Below are 27,022 nucleotides of genomic sequence, written 5' to 3' on the forward strand. Positions count from 1 at the left end.
TAAAGATTATGAGTCATCATCTGAGACAGCTTTTACAACAATTTTTTTCTACTGCTGACAACCTCAATTGACTCAGGCAAGCAGTGATACCACTGAATTGTATGGTATGTAAAACATAAACAAAAAAAAAAAACAATGACATGTCAACAATTTATTTAAGTTTCAGGCAACATTTTGTGCTATGAAAACATAGTAGCAGCGGCAAAGCTAAAATGAAATGCAACATGGTCTTAGAGTACAAGTGTGGGAACAGTAACGTGAACAATCTGCTTTTTAGGGTTAAAGCTGTGCATACTTAGAATTTAGGATTTAGCATTTTATTTTCAACAATTACTTGTTTCAAAGTGCTAATGATTCACATTAAAAACGTTGTGTTGCTTTATTTCTGTTAAAATCTATAATGAAAAATCTAGAAAACATGGCCATTGACGTGTCATGATTTCTGATGCCTCTAACACTGCACCATTCACAAAGATGGCATGTACAATGCATATTGTTTTATTTCCTATTCATTGTATTTAGGGTTATATAAAGGCACAAACATGCACTGTGAAAATAGTAAGGGGCTGTTAGCGAGTGTGTCTGTGGAAGTTTGCATGGCGTTATGAAACACGCCATCGTGCTGAAACATCTGGTCATCTGTATCCTGGCTGTATAACACATGTAAAGGCAGCTGTTCATGCTGGTCTGTGTGACTTGGAGTTGGGCTGAAAACTCCAGGTGTGTGGTGAACATATGCTTGACTGAGGGCCAGGCTGAGGATCTCTGTTTTTTCTTTGTAGAAGCGCAGCTCTATGCCTCGACGTCGAGCCAGCACCAACTCTCTCTGCGCCATTTGCAGCTCCATTGCCAAGAGTCCAGGTGCCTTCTGCTCCCGCCCAAGCCAATCCAGAGCCATGCTGCTCCGCATACTCTCATCCAGTCCTCGCTGGGAGTAGTAGGTAATCACACTCTGGGACAAAGGAGAGAAAATATGCAGTTATGACTGTGACTTAGCAGATAAAGCATCAGTAGTCCTAACAAACATAACATTTATAAAACAGTCGCTTTATGATTTGCCGCTTGATAGGATTTTCACCTGTCGAGAGCACTGCTTTTCCCTCAGAGCCTTCAATGTCCCGTTCCAGTGCAACAACTGGAACACCGTCATCATCTCCTGAAAAAAGATGAGCAAGAGTATGGGAAATCATTTTTTAGCAAAGTAAACTTCCAAACCAATGCTTTTAAAGCTACATTGCAAAAGTATTCCTACCTCTTCAAGCTTTTTCACATTTTGGAAGTTTAAAATCACAGACTTAAAGGCAATTCATTGGGGTTTGAAGTGATAAACCAGATAAAAAGTACTGTGTAGCAGAAGGAAAATGGTACAGGGTTTTAAACAGTTTTTACACACAAAAAAAATCAAAAAAGATAATTTCAAATCAGTCGCCTATAATGTGATATTCTAAATAAAATCCAGTCCAACCAATTACCTTGATCACTAAATAGAGTCCACCTGTTTGTTAGTTAATCACAGTATAAAAGCAACTGTTCTGTGAAGGCCTTAGAGTTGTTTTTTTAAATTTTTTTTATTTTTAGAGAACATTAGTGAACAAACAGTATCATGAAGAACAAGGAACACAACAAACAGGTCAGGGAGAAAGTTGTGGAGGAGTTTAAAGCAGGACTATTTTATAAAACATTATTCCAACATCTCACAGAGTGCGAGTGAGGAACGGCAGAGATCCAGAGCTCAGGAAATCTGGCCTTTATTAAACTTTGGCAAGAAGGAAGCCATTTTTCAAGGAAAAATTTTTATACCTTGTGTCGTCACAAGACATGCAAGGGACACAGCAAACATGTGGAAGAAAGACCAAAATGTATCTCTTTGACCTCAGTGCAAAGTGTTATTTGTCGAGGGAGCAGCGCACATCATCCTGAAAACTTTACCTTGACAGTGTCGATACAGCGCCGGTTTGACCGTGACATGCAGAACAGCACCTGGCCGAACAGCTGCCATACATTAACAGCATTAACATTCGTGCTGAACCTCGAGTCCGTACATTGACAGACAGATTTAATGAGACACACATGGGAGACATTAGATTTAACTTGCATGAGACTGAAGTCTTTGTTTTTTTATGGCAGTACACGCAAATATGAGTCTCATCTTGCGCTAACCGGCTTCTACTTGACGTCGTCAGTGTGACTACATATCAGCATTCAGTCATGTGGATGTAATGATGACAATAATGAACCCATTTCCTCTGCCTATTATCCCCCCTGTCTGCAGATGTGTTTATTTACTCAGCGGTAGAAAGATGAGGTGTTTCATGCCTCAGTTCAGCTGCCGGGGTCAATGAGGGTAGACTGATATTCCCACTAAAAACAAACTCTGGTTGTAATGATGCAGCTAGAAGGTGTAAATAACACCACCAGCTGAGCTACAAAGTTAAAATTAGGCCAAAAATGTAACATTAAATAGATACAATGTCTTTGGAAAGTATTCAGATTTTATAATACAGTCACTGGGTGAGTCACTAGAGCGCTGTTACAGCGACTGATCGTAGACCAACAACAAGGTGCAAACATTTTTTGTGCCATAGTTTTCATATGTCTAATCAATCACATGACACTTCATGATTTAGAAGCACAGCTTAAAAAAATATAACTTTGCAAAACGGTACCTGGAACTCCAGCATGGTCCGTCCCATGTAGGACTGAAGCAGCAAACTGTAGGTTCCTATGCTGGTGCTTGAGTCGCACGAATCCTCCACAGGAACCTTTACTCAGAGACATCAGGGCAGGTCCAATGTTCATCAGGTGAAGTTAAACCGAAGGGATCTGGTAGCAGCAGATACTCACAGTGCTTTCTGTGGCGGCTTGATTCAGACTGTGAGTGATGAATTCAGCGGTGATGCGTCGACACGGCAACTCGTTCACCAGTGAGTTCATTAGAGCCACACGAGCTGCGTCCCTGCGAGCCTCTGCTTGGGTGTCACACACCTGAGGAGGCAAGAAAAGGCCTGAGATGTAAAAAAAAAAAAAAGTGCAGTTTATGATGTTAAGGAGATAAGAAAACAAGTCACTTATTTATTTTATTTCTCTTTGCTTTTCAGGGAACCACATTTTCTTGTAAAAAAAAAACAGAAAAAGACAGTCGCTTGGAAGCTTTGTAATGGATTTTCAGTCTTATTTTGAGTTCTGTCTGCTTTTTTGTTCAATTTATGCGAAAATGCAATTCTTATCATAATAAGATCTTTGAGCAGTGTGTGTTTAAAAACACAAGTGATGAAGTGGATGACAAAATAAAAGGTGCAAGCTAAGGAAGCTGCCTATAGCAGATAAAGCATATCTGAAAGTTACATCTTTGATAAACACAATAAAAATCCTGAAACAGGATTATTTATTCCTCAGTTGATTGCTCTTGTGGAAACACTTTGTTGGTGTTAAAGTACTTTTTTCTGCACTTGAACTGACTTGTTCATGGCTCTTTTTTTTGGGTCTATGGTTTAGTCAATAAAGCATATATATATATATATATATATATATATATATATATATATCTCACCTGCGGAGGGTGAGAAGGGAATTTTTTTTTTTTTATATATATATAGCCAAAAAGGCATAACAGTGAAATAAGAAATAAAGATTATTGCAAAACTAGTTTTGAAATATCTTATGTAGGCTTTCAGGCCATTTAGTGTTATTCTCTGCACACTAATTTATTATGTTTTAATAAACATAATTAACACCTTATAGTTGCCAAAGCAGCTTCCTCCCGGCAGAGTGACGTAGCAGACGTAGGGGGGACCAGGCGGAGGTGCTGACTCGTACAACAGCAGGCTGTCTGTGTGGCTGCCAGGCTTCCCACAGAACCTGTCCGGCTCAGAGGAGGAGTCGTTAACCTGAGCTGTCTGCTTCTGCTCCCAGAAGTTGTGCAGGATGCCCACCACATTAACTGCACACAGATGGGCGACAAAATGTTAAAACATTCATGAAGCAACTCAGTAAAATCTTGCGTTAGTCTGGAGCCTTAGATTTAACGATATTACATTTCTTTTAAATCCTTTAACGATGCGCAGAATACTTAATCCAAATATATAAAGAACTCTGTATATAATATGGCAGCGTTCCTGTGTTTGTTTATGTACGAAGAAACCTACTCCCTGACATTTCGCTCAGATCAGATTGTACTGACCCACTAAAGGGTTTTAGTCTTCCAGCATCTTTTCTTTCATGCAGTCGACGTCACTGCTGCTCAATTTCTATTCCACCTGTGTGAAAACCTGCTATTACAGTTAAATACTGCCAAGTGAAGAACTTAACTTTTCTTGTAATTTAGAATGTACTTTCCAGACTAGTGGTACTTCTTCAATAACAAAATGTACACTGACAACAATAATTCTGCTTTTGGCATGTGGATGTTTTTATTCTGGTTGTTTGCTCTAGAATTGACTGAAATGATGGTGATGTGTTGCATATGAGGCTAATTGGCAGGATAAGGCTTGTCAATAGCCTTCATCAAGCCTGTTTCCCGAGGATTAGCCTGGGCACCAGACTTTGTTTTTAAATTATTTTTGGCTAAATTGTAGTTTTTGATTTTACCCTTCAGTAAAAGCCTAATTAACCACCATTTTAGGCACAAGGATTGAACTGGTCAGTTCTGCCTTAATATCTATAATGCTTAGATTGGTTAAAAACCAAACTGGATTATTCTACACAGCACCAGTGACTCTTTGAAGCCCAGCTTGAGATTTGTGAAACTTTTTGTGAAAACACAAACATTTTTGACATTTTTGGTAATAAGACCACCTTTGGTTGTTGGGCCACAGAATAAGGGGTTCACCCAAAGTGCCTTTAAATCAAAACAAGCCAAGTAATTCAGCCGTTTACACAGTTAGAACTTGAACATATCTTATTTGAATTAGACTATGCAAGTTTTATGAAAAAAAAAAACATGGCCAACACAAATCTGCACTGTTCACTAAAAAAAAGAAATGCTTCCATGCGTTTTATTGTTGCAAAGTTGTCTTGAAATTCATACAGTTCACACAAGTCAAATGGTCTGCTGTTCAGTAAAATACAGGTAAACACCTAGAAAGGATAAACTTTATTAAAAACATTTCAAGAAAGAGAAGAAAATGAAAAAATAGAAATTATGAACTAAAAGGAGCCTGAACGGTTACTTTATCCCTCATGTAATGTCACCATAGCCATTCAAGCTCGTCTTTCGTAAAACAGATTTTACCTCGACTAAATGACAATTTGCAACAGAATCACAAAACCCAATGACAGTCCGCTTCATTGGTGAAAAACAATAATCTGAAGTGAGATTCATTTTACAAAAATAATCAGAAGCAGTAGCTTTAAAAACCAAGTTTTCCCTTCGACTAAAACGTTACTCACAGTCTTTGGGGCAGTCATCGGTCTCACTCTGTGAGAGGTAAGAGATGATGCTTTCCTCCAGTTGCATGTAGCTCATCTTCAACCAAAGTTTAGTTCTGCTGCTGCCTCAAGAACATTCAGTCATGTTTTTAACTGGTCCATCAAAAGTAAAAACTAGCACCAGTCGTTTGCCTCTCAGCGCATAAGTGACGATATGTGGAGAAGCTAGAATTAAAAGGAGTTTTCACAAACTTCATCCTCTTCTCCAGTGTGAACATCTCACCAGGATTCCTCTTTTGAAGCAGACCACCTTTTGTCACTCTCTGCACCAATTAGCTCAGAGGGCCCCTCAGCATATTGACACAGAGGTGCAGGGCAGGAATGCTGAGCCCCTCCCCTCTGGGCTGTGCAGCTGGCTAATCCCTGAACAGAGCTGCACAGCTTTGCCAAGGAATCAGACCGAACTATTCTCAGAGGGGGGAAAAAAAAACTTAGCTCAACAACAACAACAACAAACAAAAAAACATTACAGATCCAATAGATTTACTTATTTTGGTCGAGGAACAAGCTGGCATCAAAGGGACAAGTGCCCATTCGTCAGTATCTAAGACTGGAGGGGGCTGGGTCAGTTTTGACTTCACTCTAAAATCTGAACCTGCTGAGTTCAGAGGCTGAGCTCCATTCATCCCCTTCAATGTGAATGGCTTTTGTTCAACTGTGAATTCACCCCCTTTATAAGAGCTGCTTACACATAAATTAGCCAAATTCTGACCAGAAGCAGTTTCTTAGCTACCAAGTCTTACTTCTTCCATCGGAGTAACTCAACAGGTTTCAGGTACAGCATGTGTAGTAACTGCATCTTGTTTCTGTTGGAGGATCAGTACTCAGTCTACAACACAGCAGCCAAACTATAGTCAGCTATTTTATCAATGAATCACCTCACAACCATTCAATCTTTTGCAGCCATTTTGAAGACCTACTTAGGGGTGCAACAAAAGTGTTTGAAAGTTTCCATTTTTATAAAATTAACAATATGTAGACATCATTCCATGATTTAACTATATTAGAGCTGTTAAAAACATTTACAGTTCAATTAATTTAAACACCTTAAGCAGAAACAGGACCTGTTCTGAGAATATATTTTTATTATGCGATTACTCTTTGAATACCATTGATTGTATAAAACAGTTTTAAATCGCTGTGCAGAGAGCCTGCTGGTGTCCTTTTCTTCATCCTCAATGATAAATGTTCAGTTCTTCAGCTGGAGGAGCGGAAGATTCGAAAATGTAGCTGAAACAAAAAGCATGTCGACATAAATTACGTTTGCTGGTTAATCCAGTCCTGCAGTTGCATGCTATCCCCAGAAGGAGGCGCTCTCCATGCTGGACTTGATGTTATTTTGGTTATCCCTTCTAGATTTGGTGACCAGGTTAGCCTCGCCCTTCTGCAGACGTCTCCTCTGTGCCGCCTTCTGCTGCTTGGTGAGTTGCCGCCGCACTTTCTGACGCACAACCTCCTGCAGCACAAACAACATCAGCAGGTTATTGCATTAATGGAGTCACACCGTGCATCCACAAGAAATATATATAAAAAAAAAAGAAAAATCACGTAGAGACTCTGAAGCAAAGCTGGCAGAACACAACAAACTGTCCCCAAAACTGATGCTACAATTAATCCAGGCAACAAAGTTTTTTTTTTTTTGCTACTTACAGTAAAAGTATTTGTATCTATATTGATATCGCTATGAAACCAGCAGAGTTTTTACTTACTGGAGGAATAGTAGAGCAGCTCCCTATGCTGCCCATGGTGGCTTCACTGTCTGTTCTCCTTCTGTGTTCTGCAATTTGTTGAAGACTGTCTGAGTCTCTGAAAACAAACAAACAAACAAAAAAAGGTTTACAGGGAATGCATGGACTGCTGGCGATTCCAATTGTTTTCTTTGCACTCAGGATTTCCTCAAGTGATTCTCAGGCACCAAATTAGGGCCTTAATGAAGGCTTTTTAAATGATTGGTCAGTATTTTAGACCCCAACGCTGCTGATTTGGTCAGCATATGCCTGAGCCTACCTGAACGGTTTGAACTCTTTGTTGGAGGCAGAGAGCTCAGCCAGCTCTGGACATTCATCTTCAGCTTCCTTCAGCTCTTCCTCAAACTCTCCTCCCGTTTCCTTGTGGCCTCCAGGTGTGGGCACCACCTCTGGAACGTCTTTTGATTCATCACTGCTTTCCTCTTTCTGATCTTGTGTCACTGCAGGCGTTTCGCTGACTTTCAGTCCCTCCAGTTCCTGCATTGCGTGTTTGTATTCATCGATGTCAAAGCCCTCTTCCACCTTTTCTGCCTCCTCGTCTGATGCCTCTTCTTCTTCTTCATCATCATCATCATCATCATCCTCCACCTCCTCATCTTCGGGTCCAGCAGGATGTAGTAATTCAGCATTAGTCTCCAAATCTTTGGCAAAGCCGCTGGCTGACACTTCAATATCGAGAGAACAGGACCGCCTGAGGGAACAAGCAAAGCTCTTGTAAGAACGACTTTCTACCCATGACTCAGCGCAGGCTGGACGATCGTCTGAACAATTCCTTTCAGAAAACTCACACGAACGCATGTTAGCAAGGCCATTTTAGTTTAAGCTTCTTTCTGCTATGTAAATCATTATAAAACATACAACTGCAATGAATTTTAAAAAGAATTGGATGCAAAAGTTTATATTTATTGTGGATTTTCTTTTCTAATTAACACAGATCAAATCAAATTCATATACACACTCAAACTAACATCTAATTTTTTCATTATTTTTAGGTACTTGAGATGTGTAATGTTAGTTTGCGTTATGCATCTCATTTGAGACCAGTTTTGATATGTGTTCAGAATCATTGTCCTATTTGAAAAAATAGTGCCTGAATTAAATCACCTGGCCCGAACTGTCTCCCTCAGATGAAGGGAAACTGGCTAAAATGTAAAAACAAACTAAACACATTGTGCTACTGGGAGGTCCTGAGATGGTATGGAGCATTAAAATTAACCACCAATGATGCACTTCAGAAGGAACTTGTAAACTTGTAACTACTTTGAACTTTAAGAGATACTTTAAGAAGTGTCTGGACTGTAAAATATGTTGATCAGCAGAACCTGGAGAGGATAACAGGTTGAGGAAAAGCAACAACTTTTCCTTCAAGTAAGAACTGAATACATTTGGACAGATACATTGGACAATATATTGTGGAAGCCCTTCTTATCTTGGCACAAAGTGTACATATGAAGAATATTAAACATTTTAGCTCATAAAATATTAGAAGTCACCTGATATCTTTGAAAGTTGGAAAGAGCTCGCTTTCATAGTTATATCTCTTTGCAAAGAAATCTCTGATGCATTTGACGTCACGGTCGAAGTACCTGGAAAAAAAAAAAGTTGGAGATGTGAGCAAAGTTTTTTTCTTTTTTTGGACAATTTTTTTTTTAGTCTTCAGGAACAGATACGCACCACTCAGCATTGGTGTGAGACGTGGACACCATCTGAGGGAAGTCGATCATTGTTATGTGGTCCTGGTCGTCCAGCATGAGGTTGAACTCATTGAAGTCTCCGTGAATCAGGCCGTGATTGGCCAGTTTCACAATAAGCTCCATGAACTCGCTGTACAGCGCTGACAGGTCCTGCAGCTCATGCACCTGACACCTGCAAAAGTGGGAAATAACTCAAATTAAGAGAGGAGAACACATTTGTAGCGCATCACTATTACTGCTGTAAGCAGACAAACGCGGAGGCTGGCCAGCTTACGCACAGAGGATATCCATTAATGAGCTCCATCACTACGGCATGTCTGTTGTAATCCACAGGTTTGGGAACAGGAAAGCCTCGGTCGTACAGAGCCTGGAGACGGAGGGGAGAATAACTTAAACTACAACTTTATTACATTTTCACTTTGTCACCTCTACCTGACCTAAATCCACCGATTCAGTTCATTACCTTCATGTAGGCGAACTCCTTCATGGCAGAGAGGCGTGAGAGGTAAAGCCAGGACATATTCTTCCTGTGTTTGTGGTAATCCCTCTTGTTTTTTAGGTTTCTGAAGGAGGTGCGACCCAGCCTGTGCAGTTTCAGAGCGTACTGCTCCCCATTTGGACTCGCAACAATGTAAATATCTACACACAGTAGAAAGAAACAAGAGAAAAGAAAATTCTCATTTCTTTGGAACAAAAGTTCAGTTTTTTAAACATTATTTTGAATTTGTAGATAAGACTTTGCAAAACACTTCTCACAAAAAACACAGATTCAGTGAGATTTTTATTTCCAGCATAAAAAAAAATAAAACATGTTAAAATGTGAGTTTTGAGATTTTAAACATAGTATAGTAATAGTTTAAACAATACTACAAAAAAGTATGAGTTGTGTAACTGAATTCCACAAAATCACTTCAGCTAAACTTAACTTATGGTAATTTATGGCAAAAGGCAATTTTCTCTCACCTGACTCTTTGCCCACACCCATCTGGTTGCCAACCGACAGAATCACTTCTCTAGAGCAAAAAGTTTTTAAAGCCAAGTAGTCGTATCCTCCGTAGTTCAACCGGTAGCCCTGCACAGCTGCAACCGATGCAGAATGGACACCAGAATAAATGACTCAACAGGTAAACACTAGCACCGCTATAAGTGAGACAGAAACCCAAGCTCTTACTTTTGGAGCGTTCATACACCACGAGTTTGTGTTTTACGAGTTCTCTGAGGATCTTGTTGCAGCCGCCATGTTTAAGGCTGGCAATAGATGACAGAAGACTCACTGGAACAATTTCGTGGTTCTTCATCCCCATCTCAACCTGTGAAGGAAACACAAGGTTACACTTTGAGTGGGAAAGCATGATGGTTGCAAAGAAACTACTACTTCTTAGGGGACTTTCTACCTTTTTTTTTTTCCATATTTATCCAGGCTACATATGACAATTTAATTCTCACCAATACCTTCTTTCTTCAGCTGAATAAGATGTTTACAATAGTTATAAAGTCTTGATTATTTTTAGAATTGTGAAAACAATATGCATTATACAGATTATTTGTGTAGTTTATGTTCACAATATTTAATTTTGAGCAATGACTTATTTAAAAAACAGGAGACTGCACAAATTAAAGGATTTTTCAAAGCAAATAACTATTGAAGCTAAAATGTACTTTTTGTAGTACATTATTATCTTTATTTAACTATTTGAGATTCTGGTGGCTTATCAGTCTTTATCAATCTCTTTTCCTCTTTGTTTCAAAGTATGATAATTTGAAATAATGTACTTTCAGGGAGGAGAAACTTTAGAGGAAGGTATTGTCGTCTCTAAAGATAATCTCTCCTCTTATTCTTTTTTCCTAAGAGTGTAAAATTAGAAAACAAATCAATTCGACTTTAACCGAGTCATTTGCCGTGGCGACATCAGTAACAGTGTCGTTAATGTAACATTAATTCAGATTTAGGATAGATATCCTAACAAACGAAGCTAAGCTAACTCATGCTAACCCTTTTAAAACCAAGCGCTAATATTACTTACAGCGGTGAGGACTCTGAAGTCATCTCGAGATAAATACCTCAGCATTATAACATTGAGCTTCCCCATATTACAGTTAGTGAGGTGAACAGAATAATATTATAAACAGGTTTTCTACTACCAGTACCGAGCACAGTTTTAGTAAACACATGTGCAAGGCGGACGCTCTTCTTCTTCTTCTGTAGCGTCAACCAAGCTCATGATTACATTACGCCACCTACTGTACTGGAGTCTTTTAACGGTCCAGTGCGAGTAAGGCAAATAAATAATTTGTTTGGTTTTAGTTAAACGTAGCGGATGTGCAATTTTGAACTGATTAAGTTACCATTGCTACTAAATAATTTGTACTTCATTGATATGACATATAAGTCAGACATAATAATAATACTTTTTTTTTCTTTCCTCACAATTGCGAAAATAAGCTTTCATCGTTTCATACTTTGAGCCAGGTACTACGAGAGTGTCAAAATTTCCGAAAGCACATGAAAGCAGCTCACTGGAGCCGAAGTTGTGGCCGCCTCTTGTTGCTAGGTGGCCGTTTGTTTGCCGCATTCCGAGTGCCAATTTGACGGCTGCTTTACCCTCTACCGCTTTAAACTTTGAAAATATAAATTAGTGAGGCATTTGCTTCCCCTCTTCCCGATTCACATATTTGACATGGATGCCAAGGACGATGAAGCACGAAGCATTCCTGAGCTGGAGTTACAGGCTGTTATCGGTTTTAACGGTAGGTTCTCTGGGGAGTTCAAGGTGAGGACAGGGTCTGCTTTTTATTGTTGTCGCTTAAGTTTTTACTCAAAAACGATTGTGCTCATTCTGTTTTGTTGGTAGTTGGGTTGATGACATAACAGGCACAAGAACCGGAGATGGTTACTTGTTGTTTTCGGATGAATTTTCCCCATCCACCTAAATGTGGGGTTTGCTTTTTCACCAGAATTTAAAAAAAATGTTTTTAATTAAAAAAAAAGTTATTAAAGTAATTTTAATAACTTTTGAAACTTTCACAGAAAGTGAAAGTTTCACAGAAACTTTCACTTTGTATTTATTTAAGCAAATAAATACAAAGTTTTCTTTGTATTTATTTGCTTAATAATACTTGTATAACATTTTATACTGTACTATGTAAATTATTATGAATAGAACAGGAGAATCAAGAATTGTAAATCTGTTGGATAGGGAAAAATTTAATATATATTACATTTCCACAAAAAAACCTGTTTTAATGTTGTTGTGTTTTTCTTTACTTGTATGTAATATTCATAATATCCTAGGATATTTAAAAGAAAACAAAAACAAAACTTGTGCAAATTCCAGTTCCAACTCTTTCACACCATTTGTATCCTCATGTCATGTATCAGGTCATGTCCCCTTTGGCCTGAAGCTTCATCCAGACAAGAAGTATTTGATATATCCTCTGGGAAGTCTTCTTATCCTGAAAAGAACCGACGATGGGAAGCAGGAGTTTCTGCATGGGCATTCAAACAATGTATCCTGCGTTTCTTTGTCCAAAAGTGGAGTCTACATTGCCTCTGGGCAGGCCAACGTTGTGGCCGTTAAGGTAGCCATACTCACAAAACCCTTTTGTGATTGTGCATTTTTCGACACTCTTAAGTTACAGTAATACTTGTCTACAGGCACCAGTGATTATCTGGAACTATGCAGCGAGAGCAATCCACGGCCAGCTACTGCTCCACAAGGTGAAGGTCGAAGCAGTCGCCTTCTCTCCCAACGACAAACACCTGGTGTCTCTTGGGGGCCAAGATGACGGCAGGTAAACAGCTAAACCTCTAAAGACTCGGAGCCCTGTAAACTCTCCATGCAGGATGGACATCTGATGAGCAGGACCTATGCAAGGTGTTTGCTGTGTGTTTCTTAGCATCGTTGTTTGGAACGTCGAGACCAAACAGGCCATATGTAAGAGCTCAGCCTCGACGTACGGTTACTGCCTCACCGTGGAGTTCTTCCACACCAGTGATAACATCTTCGCTTCAGCTGGCAGGTGGGTAAACGACATCTCCTCTCATTCTGTGACGTGTCGGAAATGATTTTGACAAAGGGCCTCATCGTAGCAAGGACAATTTCTGTAAATACCAAGTACAACAACACTTGGAAACTTTTAATCTAATAAATAAATAAGTGTTACTGTGTCATTTGTCGTACTGGTACTGCTGTTGTTTGCCAGTGGAACACTGCGAATCTGGGAGTTGGATCTTACCAACAGAAGGATCTGGCCCACTGACTGCAGGACAGGCAAGCTGAAGAGGACTGTGAAATGTTTGGAGGTACGAGGCCATATTGACATAGAGCTGGAGATTAGGGATCTCTATTACCCCTGAAACTTTAAAAAAGAAAACTTAGTTGGAAATAATAAATAAAAAGTGAAATTATAAGAAATACTGTAATTAGAAAAAGGTGAAGCGGCTGCGTTGTTTTGAATTTTTTATTTTTTTTGCACAGATTTCAGTGTGTGATCAGTATATGTTCTGTGGCACAACAAGTGGGGACGTAATGAAAATCAACACGAGGTTGAAACTCTTGAATAACTGTGGTCCAGCTAGAGCAAAGTTCAGCGGGGTAAGTCATCACAGCTTCTAGTCTTTTATTTCTAACACTGCACAATTTCTGACTTGTATAATGTCTTGTCCTGATGAAATGATCATTCAGGAGATAGCCACTATACTTTCTCCAGGTTTTGAGGGATAAGTTGAGCGATTTTCTCCCCGACCCATCTGCTTTGCTCCTCGTAAACAAACAGTAAACAAACATAATGCTGTTTGTTTACTAGTGTTCTCTGAGAAGTCTCTGATTTGACAAGTCGTTCTGCTTTCTGTCCAGGGTATCAATGTCCTCAAGGTGTTGAACTCTGGAGACATGATTATTGGCACTGGATCGGGTACCTTGGCTCTGTGCTCCAAGAATAACTTCCAAACTGTCAGGCGAGTCTCACCCTCATATCTTTTGGGTCAACCTCAAACAAGCATAGCAACATCTGACTGTTAAACCAGCTAAATTCATATTGTTTATTATGCAGATGATTTTTACGTCTCTCCTTCATCTTCCCTGATAGGGAAATCGAGCTGGAGAACGGAGTGACCTCCGTTGCCTTCAGTGACGAGGGAGGGCAGCTCTTAGTCGGCACAGAGGGAGCCCAGATGTACCGTGTCAGTTTTGAGGATTTCAAAGCTGATCTGCTATGCACAGGCCACAGAAGCACTATCCATGACATAGCCATTCCTTTGTAAGTCTGATCTATCACGTCTACGACCACTTTTCTGTCTGAGTGAGCTCCCAATGGGAAGAAAAATGACCAGCGCAAGTTTTAAGCTGTTGAAGCTGTCAGAGTTTCTGCTTCCTGACTGTCTTTCATCTTTTTAGAGGGTGTTTTGGAGGAAGGTTGTGTTGTATCAGACAGTTTATTTCTTGTGTTTTCCTGTCTCACACTAACATTTAGACAGAAGCAGACTTGGTTCTCAATTTCTTTCACCACAGTTTATTTATTTATTTTTTTTACATTCAAGTAACATGTTCTAATAGTACATGTTTCCCTGCATGGAGTTATAAACCTGCACAGGCTGAAATTTTTTTTAAAACAGAGGTGTCAGAAATTGTGCTAGGTTAATTATTTTTGACCCACAAAAATTTATTCCAAAATATCTACCACAGCGGGCCGGCTGCTGGACAGCACATGCACCGCTAATGTTACAAATTCCTGAATGTTATGTGTGATGCATTGGCACATATGTCAGAAGGACCTACAAGCCACCTGTCCTCTCTGTTTGCAATTAATAGTGACCTGATGCTACTACCAGCCACATTGGTAGGAGAAGAGATTACTGGTATCTGGCTCAAACTGAGGGCGTCAATAGATCAGAGTACAAAACTGCACTGTGATGAATGTTTTCCACATGCCCCTTTCCTTGCAGCAGCTGCATGCATGTGGAAGGAGAACTCCACTGTGGTGGCTGAGAAAATTCAGAAGTTATGAGGACTAAGTGCAATAAAAGTCTCTAAGACTTTGTGATTTTGTCTTAGCAACTTTTTCCAACTTTCCCCAACCACTGAGTGGTTGGACAGTCATTTAAATAAATGATTCTCATTATTGTGAGCCTGTTAAAAAGGGGCTACCAACGAAATTTCACTCAGAAGGCTACAAATGAAGAAAATAACCTTAAAGGTTTTTAACATTTCTACTGTGCTTTATTTTATATTTGATTTGAAGCTACCTCATTTCTCCAGTACATGTCAAGTTTTTTAATTTTGACCATTTGTGTATTTGAGTGTGACACCTCTTGATTTAAAAGAAATCTGTGTTTCTCTAGTTTGCTCACTAGAGGATGACACATTAATGCAACATCTGTTGTGAAGTTGGGCAAACTGCAGGTCAATACTTCTTACTCTGTTTCTTTTGCTGTGTGCTAGTGCCATGTCCCAGGTGTTTGCAACCTGCTCTGAGGAAGAAATCAGACTGTGGCGCGTAAACAAGCCCAAAGAGCTAATGCGTCTCTCTGTGCCCAACGTGACCTGCAACACCCTGTGCTTCATGAGTGATGGGCACGGCATCATCAGTGGTGAGATTCAGGCAACGCATCTAAAATGCCTTGTAAACACATTCGTATTTCTTTAACAATTTTGCATTTTGTCACAAACGTCCATGTATTTTATTGCGATCCTACCTGATAGACCAACAGAGAGTTGTGCGTGTTGGGAAGTGGCAGGAAACTGATACATGGTTTGATTTTATCCACTGAGTTAGTATTTTGTAAAATCACCTTGAGTACATCTCTGTCGGTTTTTGGGCAACATTCTTTTGCAATTTCCCACGATTTCCCTGTGGTTACGATAATGTGCATCATCAGTCTTGACTTTTTGTCTCATCTGACCTGAACACCTGCTTCCTCATGTTTAGCTTTGTGTCCTATATGGATTGAGGCAAACTGCACTTCTCCTGGTTTTCTTGTAACAATAAACCAGAAGTATTCATTTGTGTTCCTCCACACACGTAAGAACCTGAGCGATATCCCATTCTAAATCTATGGGATTTAATATGATGTTGGGCCACCGTTTGCAGCTGTAATGACTTGATCTCACCTGGGAAGGCTTTTCACAATGCTCAGGAGAGTTTGTGGAAGTTTTTGTCCATTCTTCCAGAAGCACTGTAATTCCTCCAAAAGGCCAGAGTCCATGTGCACAACTCTGTGCAGAGCAGTCAGCTTTTCCACGCAGAACTTGTTCCTTTATGCTTTTGCGAACATTGCTTTATGTACTAAAGCACACGTTCAAGCTATTCCCACAAAGTTAGGAGCATAAAACTGTCCAAAATATCTTGTAAAGCTAAATCATTAAGTTCCGTTCAACGGAACTAAGGGAACAGGTCCAACTCATGAAAACACACACACACCATGAGTCCCTCTCCATCAAACTGAGATAATGCGGTTAGGCAAGTTCCTGTCTCCTGGCAGATGCCAAGCAAAGAAATGCTCATTAGGCAAGAGTTGACTGTGGGGTAAAACTGGACTTATTGCACTGATGGCATTTTATCATGCTGCCACAAGGCCATGGATTAGACGCCTTCATTCAGCATTTTGGATGAGTGACCCAATACTTATGATGATATAGTTCTGACAGTATAGAATAAATATAAACTCATGCCACACTACTCCACACTACTACTCTTTCTCTTTTAAATGATCTTTTCTCTTCACACCACAAATGTGCATAGTGTGGTATTTGTCTACTATGTGGAATCACAATAAAATACACCGAAGTACGGGATTGTAATGTGACAGCAATCTGAATACTTTGTGAAGTATCCATCTGAGACATAACATCGAGCAGCAGTTCATCTGCTTCTGTGTCAGCGGTGCCGAAGTCGCCAGCTACAAAATACCGCTCCTCTTCACAACAGTAGGAATGCAGGTTTTTCTTTGGGTTTTAGGATGGAGCGATGGTAAGATCCGCATGTTTGACCCGAAAAACGGGAAGCCGCTGCTCATTATGAACAACGCGCACAATATGGGCGTGACAACCATCGCCAACTCCAGAGACTCCAAGAAGATTGTCAGCGGAGGAAGAGAGGGACAGGTCAGTATGTCCTAATATTCGTTCAACTCAAGATGTTAAAACAAGCATCTTCTCAGTTTGAACAATACGAGACGTTATTTCTCCACAAAATGCTACAATAATTTAAAAAAGGCTGCACTGGTGTAACAAAATAGGGAGAAGGAATGGAGAAGAATGAGTTTATTTCCATTTGCAGGTGCGTGTGTGGGAGCTACAGCCTCAAGGCCACCGTTTGCTGAATACGCTGGCGGAGCACAAAGAGGCTGTGACTTGCGTCAAAATCAAGAGCGATGACAGCGAGTGCGTCACAGCCAGCACTGATGGGACCTGCATCATCTGGGACTTAGTGTGAGTAGCACTTCTGGAGAGTACATCACACACTTCAGCAGTGTAAAGAACACACACACACACACACACACACACACACACACACACACACAAACTTTATGCTTACTCTCTTCATCTTTAGATTTGTGTTGCAGTCCTCGCAAAATGTCGTGGAGATCAGATAAATGGCTGGAAATTTAAAAGTCAAGCTACGACAAATTTGTTGAAAAGACAAATCGAAGCACATTACTACGCAATTTCTTCATGGCGTTCAATTTAGCAATTCTTAAGTGACGGACAGAGAGCAGCAGCAGAGCATGGGCTTCCTATGCAGTCAGGAAAAGTGAAGAACTGAAGTGTTTTTCACATCAGGATAGGTGGAGACAATCCATCCATGCATATTTAAACTGTGATTGTTATGGCACGACATGAAGCACTTTTGTGTTTCTGCTTCAAAAAATGGAATGGAAACGCTACCAGTTATCGTCTAGAAAAAGAAGAGACGAGAAATGCGAAGAGTGCTGTAAAATGGCTGTCTTTAAACATTGATGCTGTTTCTGGTTTGTAGAGAATTAAAGTACATTTACCACGCTTACTGTCTTTAAACAACACGCTTCCTTCTGTAAAGAGAATCTTCATTATATCAAGCTGTGGTCACAGTTTTTCGTTGTCCTCGGTGAACTGTTTTCATCCATCCCAACATACTGTAAATTTTCTGTCTACTTAACAATTTGTAACAGCAATTTTTGTGACTCTTGTCCAGCTCCACGTTAAAGCTACCTTCAGTAGGCTATCCTTGAAATGTAATCGTCAACAGAAAGTTGACTTGGAGTAAAAAAACCCAACAAAAACAACGTTAGCAAGCTTCTTCTCATGTCTTTATTGAACTGTTCCTCTGTTTTTCTGTGTTTCCTTGTTCAGACGATTCGTGAGCCTTCAGAGGGTGATTGCGAACACTCTTTTCCGGAGTGTGTGCTACAATCTAGATGAACACCAGATCATCACGAGTGGAACAGACAGAAAGGTGCTTTCAGACCCTAAGGACCCCTTGCGGGGTGACGTCACGCGCGTAAGATCCCGCCCCTGTCTCAATACAGGAGGCCAAAAAACTACTGGCTGACATTGACATTGGTTTTAGCTGTTAAGATGTCAATATGACGCGCTGAGTCTTAAGGTGTTACGCCCGATATATAAAATAAAAAGAGACACATTGCTTTGCTACGACAACTAGATAACAAGGTCAGGAACAAGTTTTGATTAAGAAAAAAATGGCGAGGGAGAGGGAAGTAGTTCATTTATTCTTGCTTGAATTTGACAACCATAACATCTAGGCGTGATGTGGAATTTGGTGTGTTTCAGTTCAGTTAAAAAAAAAAAAAAGGCGACATAAACACCAACTATGACGTATCCTCGTGTTTAAATTGACTAATCAACCACCGCAGTAATAGCAGCTGTGTATAATCTACCACATGTGTATAATCTACCACAGGGAACACTTATTAATAATCGCAAAATAAACATTAAGCCTAAAAACATAAAACTGCAAAGGACTAAATGTTCTGTTCTTTGTGTGGGAAATGTTTGAGTGTTGTTTTTTGTTTTTTGGTGTTGAATTTCATGACAACCACAAGCTTGAAAGTCGAGATACCAAAACAGTGATAGAATGTTATGGTTTAGATAACTGGTGTGCAAAGTTTTTATCACTTGGTCCAAAATCATCAAGTCAAAAGTGACTGATCTGTATAAAAATTTGATAGCTTAAAGAAAACTCCAAAAGTTTTTATTTATGTGGCTTTTTTTTTTTTACCAGCTTAACATTAATGGGCATGTCCAAAAATAAAAGTTTAGTAAAACAAATAAAATCTGAATAAAAAAGGAATCTCTAAATTATTGTAGATCTACAATATGGCAAGGGCTTTGTTTTTCTTCAACAAACATTTATTATATTTCTCTAAATCAATCAAGTAAATGCATTTTTTTTTTTTTGCAATCAGGCTGGCTTTTGAGTAAAAATTGAATAATAATTGTGGTCTTATTTACTATTAAATGAAAAAAACATTCCAGTATGAGAACAACTGTGTGAGGTTAAAACATAATAGATGTAACCTCTGTGCTCATCTGATTGTCAGATCACCTACTGGTACGTGTTGGACGGCTCTTCCATCAGAGAACTGGAGGGCTCCCAGTCAGGGGCCATCAACACCATGCACATCACAACTGACGGCAACCACTTTGTGACAGGTCTGTTGCTGTCTGAACCTTCATCGTGTCACCAGTGTTGCCGATCTGAGTCAAGCGTAGAGAGCTTGATCAGAACCTTGATCAGACATCAAAACTGGTTTTAGACTGGATGAAAAGCCACAAAAGATAATGTCTCTTTTCAGAGAAAATAATTAAAGCCCCTGATGAATATGACAAACATGCCCAAGATAGTAACTTCTGAAAAACAAAATGTAAATAGCTATTGCAATCATACATTTGCTTCTGTTTCTTTCCACCAGATTTATTGTCTGATAAATCTGGTGGAAAGAAAATCTGCTCTGTCTGATCAATCACATAGCATTTGAATAAAAAAAAATGGTAGTCATAACCTTTTTATGGCCATTTTAATATGGCATGTTTTTACTATTTTATCTTGAGCATGATTTACTCTCTCCTGATGACACTGTAAGTCACTTTTACAGTTTTCTTAAATGTTTTTAAAACACCTTTCTCCGTTTTGTATGGCCAGGTGGAGAGGACAAGCAGCTGAAGGTGTGGGACTATACGCTCGGAGACGTAACCCATGTAGGGATGCCTCTTGGTGCAAGTATTACCTCCACCAAGATCTGCTCCAGCAACAGCGTCCTGGTCTGTACCACTGCTGACGGAGGCATTTGGCAGTGGAAGTTTCCTCACCCTCCCTCTTCCTAATAAACTCTTAAAGTAGCATTTTACCTTAATATTTATTTGCAAATTTTACATATAAGATTGCAGAGCGGATTTAAACTGAGAAACAGAGAATATCACTAGATTCAGACAGTATTACTAATTATGCATGTCAATGTGTTGAAGTGTTTTTTTGTTTTTTTTAATTAATTTAAATTAGTATAATTAACCACCTAACAGTTAATCTCCTCTCTGTGACTCACAAAAGAAAGTGTCTCTTAGGAAATATATTTTCAGGTCATAAGTGCAATTGTTAATTGATTTTATCTGTCCAATAACATTGTGTCAAGCAGATGTGGGCAAACAATGTGACAAAATCCCCTTTTGATACCTCAAGTATTCCCCTTATTGGAAAACGTGCACCACTATCGAGTCTCGCAGTATCAAATTGGATTAGCTGCAGGCTGGTCATGAAAGCAACTTCTAAGATCATCTGAAAAACAAAAAGTCAATCCTCTGCAAAACTATCAGGTCACAGAGAGTATTTTTATGTAAAATACACTTGGAGAAATAAGTTAATTTTTTTCTATCTGTCTGTCTGATGTATCAGAACAACCTGAATCTTCTGTCATGAACAGCAGGTAATGCGAAGCTCTTCATTTTGAAGCTAGATGGCGCTGCAGCACAACAGGAGTCACATGAACAGTTGTTTTTTTTGTGTGTCTCCTGCATGATTGCTTCTTCATGAAATCAAGACACTTTTTCATGGAAACACCAGATTATTTCCTCGTGTAGTTCAGTCTCAAATTATTTCATGTTTGATGTTTAGTGTTGATTTTATGTATAAAGTAAGAGAGCAATGGAGAACAGGGTCTGTAATTGTGGTCCTTGAATTTGGGGGTACTGCTGTTAATGGATTTAAACATAATTTTGGGGGTGATGGAGCTAATGACTGTGTTGGGGAAGTAATCTATTTGAAAAACTGAATTTTGCAGTTTGTGGACACGAATGAATGAAAACTGTAATGGTGGCTGTTGTCCTCTGGTTTAATTGTCTCATTTGCAGTTATTCTGTAGAGTAACCAGAGCCAGGATCACAAAACCCAACCAGAGCTACTTTGTTAGCAAGAAGCTAAAAAGTGAGAAGTACACCTGTAAGGTCACATTCGATTAATATCAGGGCTGTTTCTCTCCTTCTTCATTCTTTTAAAAAATGAACTTAACAAGGAGTTTCTCTTTGTTCTGTTGTTTCAAACACTTCAAAATATGTTTTCCTGTGATCTGAGAAAGAGCTTCACATATTTTTCCCTTTCATATCATGCTGAGAGGAAGCTGGATCACATGATAATCCTCTAACTTGGTTGGCTGAAACTAATAAGAGGCCACATCTAATTCAGATTGAATCATCATACCATCCCCTAACTCAATTTCTCATCCGTCTTCTCTCTCACTGTTCCGTTAAGAAAAAAATAACCCACATTCAAGGCAGAAATTGGATCGATTCATTTATGTGACTGAAGGCTCCAGCTCTCAGCAGCTGCAGAGGTAAAGTTTTGAGGCGAAAACATGCGATGCAGCCTCTGACACTGGAACACAGCGAGGCACGGCTTGTTTGTCAGTCAGTCTGGATAGATAAAACCAGCCGTGTGCTGGTGGAGTTGAACTGGGAGCACACAGCAACAACCTGGCTGGCCCCGCCTGTGTGTGGGATTATCTGGAACGTGGCGTAACGGCCATTCCTGCATATGCGCGCGCACACACACACACACACACACACACACACACACACACTTCAACAGCGAGTGTCTTCTTTCCAGATGTGCTGAAAAAAAGAAAGAAAAAAAATTGCTTCTTGGCGTGCTTCAGCTCTGAGCAGCTTTGTTTCCAGCCTCCATCTCCAGGTTGCATGGACTGAAACGTGGCCAATGGGAGTGGACGGACAGGATTTGGCTTTATTTTGTGTTTATGCCGGTTCTTCTCACCACTCCTCGCTCGTTATAAAACACAACGACCCCGTCCGTTTTCTGTGCGTAAATGCTTGAATATTGTCCACAGACCTGCAGTGAATCAGTCTCCTTTGATAAGAAATTAATGAGCCCCTCGTTGGTGTGAGATGAAAGTGAGAGCAGGGTAGGTCAAAGTGATGAAAGGATCTCTGCTGCACTGACTGGGGGGATCGCTACATCAGATATACACACAGTATATCAAAGCAGTCAGCCCTCCTATTACTACATCAACTTAAAAAAAGCCTTTTATGTTTTAATAATAAAGCAAAAAACCTTTTAAAGTAGTAAAATATCTACTGTCTCATCCTGTACTGACATCCAGGACTTACGACCTTGCAAAAAGTGTTTATACTCAATGAACCTTATTGTAATTTTATTTGGATTTTATATAATAGACTGACATTTGTACATAGTGGTAAAGTGGATAGAGAATGAAAGCCTATTCTCTTGGCCTCGGGGTTTGTCAGAGAACAGTAATGAAGAAACGACAGAAAAAGTGGTGGAGAAGTTTAAACCAAGTTTAAACCATAGAGATTTGGTCAGTTCATCAGTTGAAAACTGAAACTGTACAGCAACACGGACCTGAACTGACAGGCTGAGCAAGGAGAGCATCGATCAGTGAAGTAGCTGAGAGGTGGACTCTGGAGGAGCTGCAGAGATCCACAGCCCAGATAGCTGAATCTGTTTGCAGGACATGGCTACAAAACTGCTTTTCATGGAAGAGATGCAAAAAGGAAGCCACTGTTTGGAAAGCGACGGCTGGGAGAAGAACCATTTAAAGTTTGCAGCAGTCATAAGCACAAGCTTAGACATGACTCTGGCCTCGCTCCTATCTAACTTATAAACAATATAAGTACGTTACAACTATTACATGATCACAGTTCTTGAATACTCTACCCAGCTCTGGTAGTAAAAGTCAGTGAACATGCCTACTAAGATGTCACGGATCACTTCCGGTTCAGACTTGTGGAAACTATGTACAGCCCTGAAGTTGATCGATGATCTGCAACATGTCATACTTTTCAGGTTTTGATTAGTGGAAAAATGAAAAAGAAAGTAATTTCTCTTTTTTTTTTCTCCACCTCATGTGTTGTGTTGGTAAAATCTTGACAAAATCCTGATTAAATACAGTTTGTGGCTGCAACGAAACAAAGTGAGTCAAAAATGTTTAAGGGGTTTGAACATTTTTGGGAAACAATGGATTTAAGAAGGACAGAAAAAAAACATATTATAAACGTATGAAGATTTGACAGCTGTTTGTAAAAAGATGGAGTATTTATAGAGAGGCTGCAGGCATTTCAGCTTCGATTTCTGTGTCTCTACGTTATAAAGTGGTAACATGGAGGAAATGCCCCCATAACCTCACCGCCTGCTACACAAAATATCACACACACACACACACACACACACACACACACACACACACAAAGCAGTGCACACACATGCAATGTCACCCGGTTAAATTGCTTTCATGTTGTTTTCCTGCTCTTAGCCTTGGGGACAGAATGCTAAATTGAGGCAGGAATTGGAGAAGCTTAGGTAAGTCTGCAGCAACAAGCGTGGGCTTTGTTCCTGGGTTATCATCGCAGTGCCTTCAGCCAGCCGCTGTGTGTTTGGAAACATCAAATTTGATTAGATTAGAAGAGAAGAGAAGGGATCCACTTTCTGTGCCTGCTCTGCTGCCAGTCTCCTAAACAATAATCTGCTCTCAGGTGCCGCTACAAGAGGCTTGTAAATGAGGGGCCTGAGGATAATTTGAGCAGGGGGAACATAACCTTCTGCAAGACACAGATATACAAAGACACGTATGGCATCTGTGAGACACGACACTTACTACCTCTGCATTTCTTGCTAAAGCTTGAGCTCCACGGACATTCAAAAGCTTGTAATGTGTGGACAAGCCAGATTTCACAAATCACCACTACTATCTGTAAAATTTGAAGGCTCTTATTTTGATTTTCTTCCAAAGAATTGTCATCAAGATGCCTAGTAACCTATTTAACATGATCCGAGCAGGTATGCGTCAGTGTGTTTGCAGATGGATATACGTTAACGGTCATGAACTGAACGGACCTGCTAAGCGATGCTTGATTCCCTTCCAGGCAAGTTGGCAATCGGTTCAACAAATCTGGGCATCACTAAGAAATCGTCCTACATTGTTACTTTGCTTACAACCTTAAAGTGTTGCATTTATTTTTCTTTTAATACTAAGTAATTACTTAAATACCTTAAAAAAGGCAATTTATTTTATTATATAATCTCAGCCATATGTGAAGCCGCGCAGTTAGGTTTGATCAGGAAATATAAAAACGACGCAGCTCAGCTGGAATGAAGCTGCATGTAGCAAAATAACTGGATACTTGGCCGAGGTGTGAACGAAGCCCAGATCGCAGTGATGGCGTCCTTCAGTTTATCTGCATCTTTTGGGTCTGTTGTCTCTCATCTTCCTCTTGACAATACTCCATAGATTTTCTGTGGGGTTAAAGGTCAGGGGAGTTTGCAAGCCAATCAAGCACAGTAGTCACTGAAGCAGCTTTTGGTATCTTTGACAGGATGGGCAGGTGCCAAGTCCTGCTCGAAAAATTAAAATCACGATCTCCATCAAGCTTGTCTGCAGAAGACAGCAAAAAGTCAGTCCAAAATGTCCAAGTATACAGCTGCATTGACTGTGGACTTTAGAAAGCACAGTGGACCAACGCCAGCAGATGAGATTCATGAAATCTTTATGAGAAAACACAAAAAAAAAGTCGATGTTCGGTGTTGTTCTTTTTGGCTCTTGATCCACTTTAACCAAGCAAAAAAAAAAATGGAATAAATTGACTATTAAACCTTGTCTGGAATATATTATGCTCATTGCAGATTCTTTTTTTAAACAAATTAATAATTTATAAAAAAGAAAAATAAATGTATTTCAGTTTTCCTCCTTAAAAACATTGCTAGAATCTGGCGTCATCTTGTTTTCTTCAGCTCGATGATTATACCAGCTATTTGCCATTTATTTTATGCCTTTATGTAAAATTATTTATTTATTAACCATGGATGTTACATTTGAGTTGAACTTTTTTTTTTCTCCAAATCAGTGCCGTGCATCCCCTTTTTTAAGATCTGCAGCTTTTCCAGAGCTGGATGTTGCTGGTTGGTGATGAAGGATGAAAAACACACAAAAACCCCCATTGTAGATATATGTTTCTGTGACCATGTGCTGTTTATTTGGGTGCTCACACACCCGCCCCAATGTGTATGTGTAAGTATGAGTGATGTAACGTAGACCCCAGCCAGATAATAACATGCCACAGTGATAGAGAGCGCTGCTTAATAACTGCAGTCCTGAGATGATCTTCTCCATCAAACACACACACACACTCATAAGCCTTGCTTCTCAGGCTCTTGTAATGGGATCACTGGAGTCTGGTCAAACATCTGTCACACCAAAAGCTACAAATATGTACTCACACATATAGGCTCAGAGGCAGAACATGACCGTGTGCCGCTGCGACATGAGAGCTGCCGTTTATCTGATGGTACCCTCATCTTGCTGCTGCACATTTGCACGTATATCAGAAGGGGTGGGCATATGAGCAAATCTGTATGTCTAGTTTAATGGCATTAACCATTGCAAGCGTGAAATGAGACGACCTTCACTATCTGTCTTTGAGGGCCAACAGAGCAGCAGCTGAAATTAAATAATGGATCATGCAGACAGAGGTGGATAGTAACTAGTTACATTCACTCAGCTGAGTTTACATTCGTCATTTTCTTAGTGCACTTCAAAGAGTAGTTTTACAGCATCATACTTTTTGCTTCTACTCAAATAATATTTAAATAATATATTAGTATAATATTACATTTTTAATATTATTTGAGTACCAGAATGTGCAAACAATTTTAACATTTTGCCTGCATGATTACATCAAGTTAAATCACATTAAGTAGCCTTTTTACTAAATACTCTTACTTTAGTAATTTTTGGATAGCTACTTTGTACTTTTACTTGAGTAATATATGCTGTAGTAATGTTATACCTGAGTACAATTTTAGCGGTTGTACTGTTTTTGTCAGTGTAAGTGTGTAGAAATTTATATATAAACTTATTAAAGCTGATAAGTGAGAATCTTTAACTACTTGTTTACTTGTTTGAAAGTTAGGTAATCCTTTGCATGATAACTTAATTTAATCCATTTTTTTCTATCAGCTTGCATGAATCAGTGGGTATCATAGTTTACATGGACTTATAAAAAGTACAAAGAAGCTTTTTATAGTCTAATAAAAATTTTTCTGGGTTTTCCAACCACAGCTCACAGTCACAATCAATGATAATAAACCTAGAATATGCTGTTTAACCCTGTCCTGCATAACAGCTTGCACAATAACTGGGACACAATTTGAAAACTGATCTCAGAAGAAGCCTCAAAGCAAACACATTTTCTGCGTTAGCTTTAAGTCTCCCTAGTCCAAATTCCTCTTGTAGATCTCCATAAACTGCAGCTCAAAGCATAATAATGCACCCACACACACTTTACACACAGGCAGCGACTCTACATCTCAGTAATCTCGGCGCAGAGGATGCTGGGTAATTTGGTTAAAGATGTCAGGAGAGTAAATCACTTATAACAAGAACAGCTCTCTCATTGGTCAATTTGCCCTCTTTCTCCACATCTCAATTGGTCACTTGTCCATACCAGTGAAACTCACCACAGAAAGAGACTTAGAAACAACTTTATATGTGTCTATGAAACTCACTGCTTAGCTGTTATGCAACAGGATAAGAAATGAGACGACTTTCCTCCAAGGATCCGTGAAAACATTAATAAAAGAAATAATTCTCAATTAAGCAAGAGGTTTTTACATATCAAAACAAGCAGTGCTTGGAAC

At 39.5% G+C, this 27,022-nt stretch overlaps 3 protein-coding genes across 6 annotated transcripts; 1 reads left to right on the forward strand and 2 right to left on the reverse strand.

Moving 5' to 3' along the window:
- Nucleotides 1–136: 136 nt before the first annotated feature.
- Nucleotides 137–6,438, reverse strand: LOC103142932 (protein limb expression 1). Of its 2 annotated transcripts, XM_016674921.1 has the most exons (7): nt 5,389–6,438; nt 3,735–3,940; nt 2,845–2,985; nt 2,667–2,762; nt 1,930–1,992; nt 1,079–1,156; nt 137–952 (listed from the first exon to the last, which is right to left on the reverse strand). In XM_016674921.1, exons 1-7 carry the CDS (start codon nt 5,462–5,464, stop codon nt 506–508), a joined length of 1,107 nt encoding a protein of 368 aa, XP_016530407.1. In that variant the 5' UTR covers nt 5,465–6,438; the 3' UTR covers nt 137–505. The 2 variants fall into 2 exon arrangements, with proteins under 2 accessions (XP_016530407.1, XP_007559316.1); XM_007559254.2 differs by lacking the exon at nt 1,930–1,992 and having other exon boundaries at nt 5,389–6,435.
- Nucleotides 6,439–6,496: 58 nt separating this feature from the next.
- On the reverse strand, nt 6,497–11,414 carry riok2 (RIO kinase 2 (yeast)). 2 transcript variants are annotated; one of them, XM_016674920.1, is made up of 10 exons: nt 11,330–11,414; nt 10,041–10,179; nt 9,833–9,949; nt 9,333–9,508; nt 9,148–9,236; nt 8,850–9,041; nt 8,669–8,761; nt 7,435–7,866; nt 7,137–7,233; nt 6,497–6,883 (listed from the first exon to the last, which is right to left on the reverse strand). In XM_016674920.1, exons 2-10 carry the CDS (start codon nt 10,171–10,173, stop codon nt 6,722–6,724), a joined length of 1,491 nt encoding a protein of 496 aa, XP_016530406.1. In that variant the 5' UTR covers nt 10,174–10,179; nt 11,330–11,414; the 3' UTR covers nt 6,497–6,721. The 2 variants fall into 2 exon arrangements, with proteins under 2 accessions (XP_016530406.1, XP_007559315.1); XM_007559253.2 differs by lacking the exon at nt 11,330–11,414 and adding an exon at nt 10,894–11,130.
- A 38-nt stretch (nt 11,415–11,452) lies between these two features.
- LOC103142933 (cilia- and flagella-associated protein 52-like) lies at nt 11,453–20,208 on the forward strand. 2 transcript variants are annotated; one of them, XM_016674919.1, is made up of 14 exons: nt 11,453–11,617; nt 12,249–12,448; nt 12,525–12,661; nt 12,767–12,889; nt 13,073–13,172; nt 13,348–13,464; nt 13,726–13,826; nt 13,958–14,128; nt 15,310–15,458; nt 16,826–16,971; nt 17,147–17,298; nt 18,199–18,346; nt 19,407–19,518; nt 20,009–20,208. In XM_016674919.1, exons 1-14 carry the CDS (start codon nt 11,548–11,550, stop codon nt 20,188–20,190), a joined length of 1,908 nt encoding a protein of 635 aa, XP_016530405.1. In that variant the 5' UTR covers nt 11,453–11,547; the 3' UTR covers nt 20,191–20,208. The 2 variants fall into 2 exon arrangements, with proteins under 2 accessions (XP_016530405.1, XP_007559317.1); XM_007559255.2 differs by having other exon boundaries at nt 18,199–18,301.
- Nucleotides 20,209–27,022: the final 6,814 nt, after the last annotated feature.

The sequence above is a fragment of the Poecilia formosa genome, unplaced genomic scaffold (genome assembly GCF_000485575.1).
Source record: "Poecilia formosa unplaced genomic scaffold, Poecilia_formosa-5.1.2 Scaffold103, whole genome shotgun sequence".
Classification (NCBI taxonomy): domain Eukaryota; kingdom Metazoa; phylum Chordata; class Actinopteri; order Cyprinodontiformes; family Poeciliidae; genus Poecilia; species Poecilia formosa.

Bases quoted from the DNA above. Each gene is read 5' to 3' on its own strand.
- LOC103142932 (XM_016674921.1), bottom strand. From the start codon at position 5,464: ATGAGCTACATGCAACTGGAGGAAAGCATCATCTCTTACCTCTCACAG. The intron at 2,986-3,734 runs GTGTTAATTATG...TTGCCTCCTCAG, and splicing joins GCTGCTTTGGCAACTATAAG to GTGTGTGACACCCAAGCAGA. The intron at 2,763-2,844 runs GTGAGTATCTGC...CTCTGAGTAAAG, and splicing joins AAGCCGCCACAGAAAGCACT to GTTCCTGTGGAGGATTCGTG.
- LOC103142933 (XM_016674919.1), top strand. From the start codon at position 11,548: ATGGATGCCAAGGACGATGAAGCACGAAGCATTCCTGAGCTGGAGTTA. The intron at 13,173-13,347 runs GTACGAGGCCAT...TTTTTTGCACAG, and splicing joins GGACTGTGAAATGTTTGGAG to ATTTCAGTGTGTGATCAGTA. The intron at 14,129-15,309 runs GTAAGTCTGATC...GCTGTGTGCTAG, and splicing joins CATGACATAGCCATTCCTTT to TGCCATGTCCCAGGTGTTTG.
- riok2 (XM_007559253.2), bottom strand. From the start codon at position 10,959: ATGGGGAAGCTCAATGTTATAATGCTGAGGTATTTATCTCGAGATGAC. The intron at 9,042-9,147 runs GTGCGTAAGCTG...CCACTTTTGCAG, and splicing joins CTCATTAATGGATATCCTCT to GTGTCAGGTGCATGAGCTGC. The intron at 6,884-7,136 runs GTAAGTAAAAAC...TTTGTGCTGCAG, and splicing joins GCTGCTCTACTATTCCTCCA to GAGGTTGTGCGTCAGAAAGT.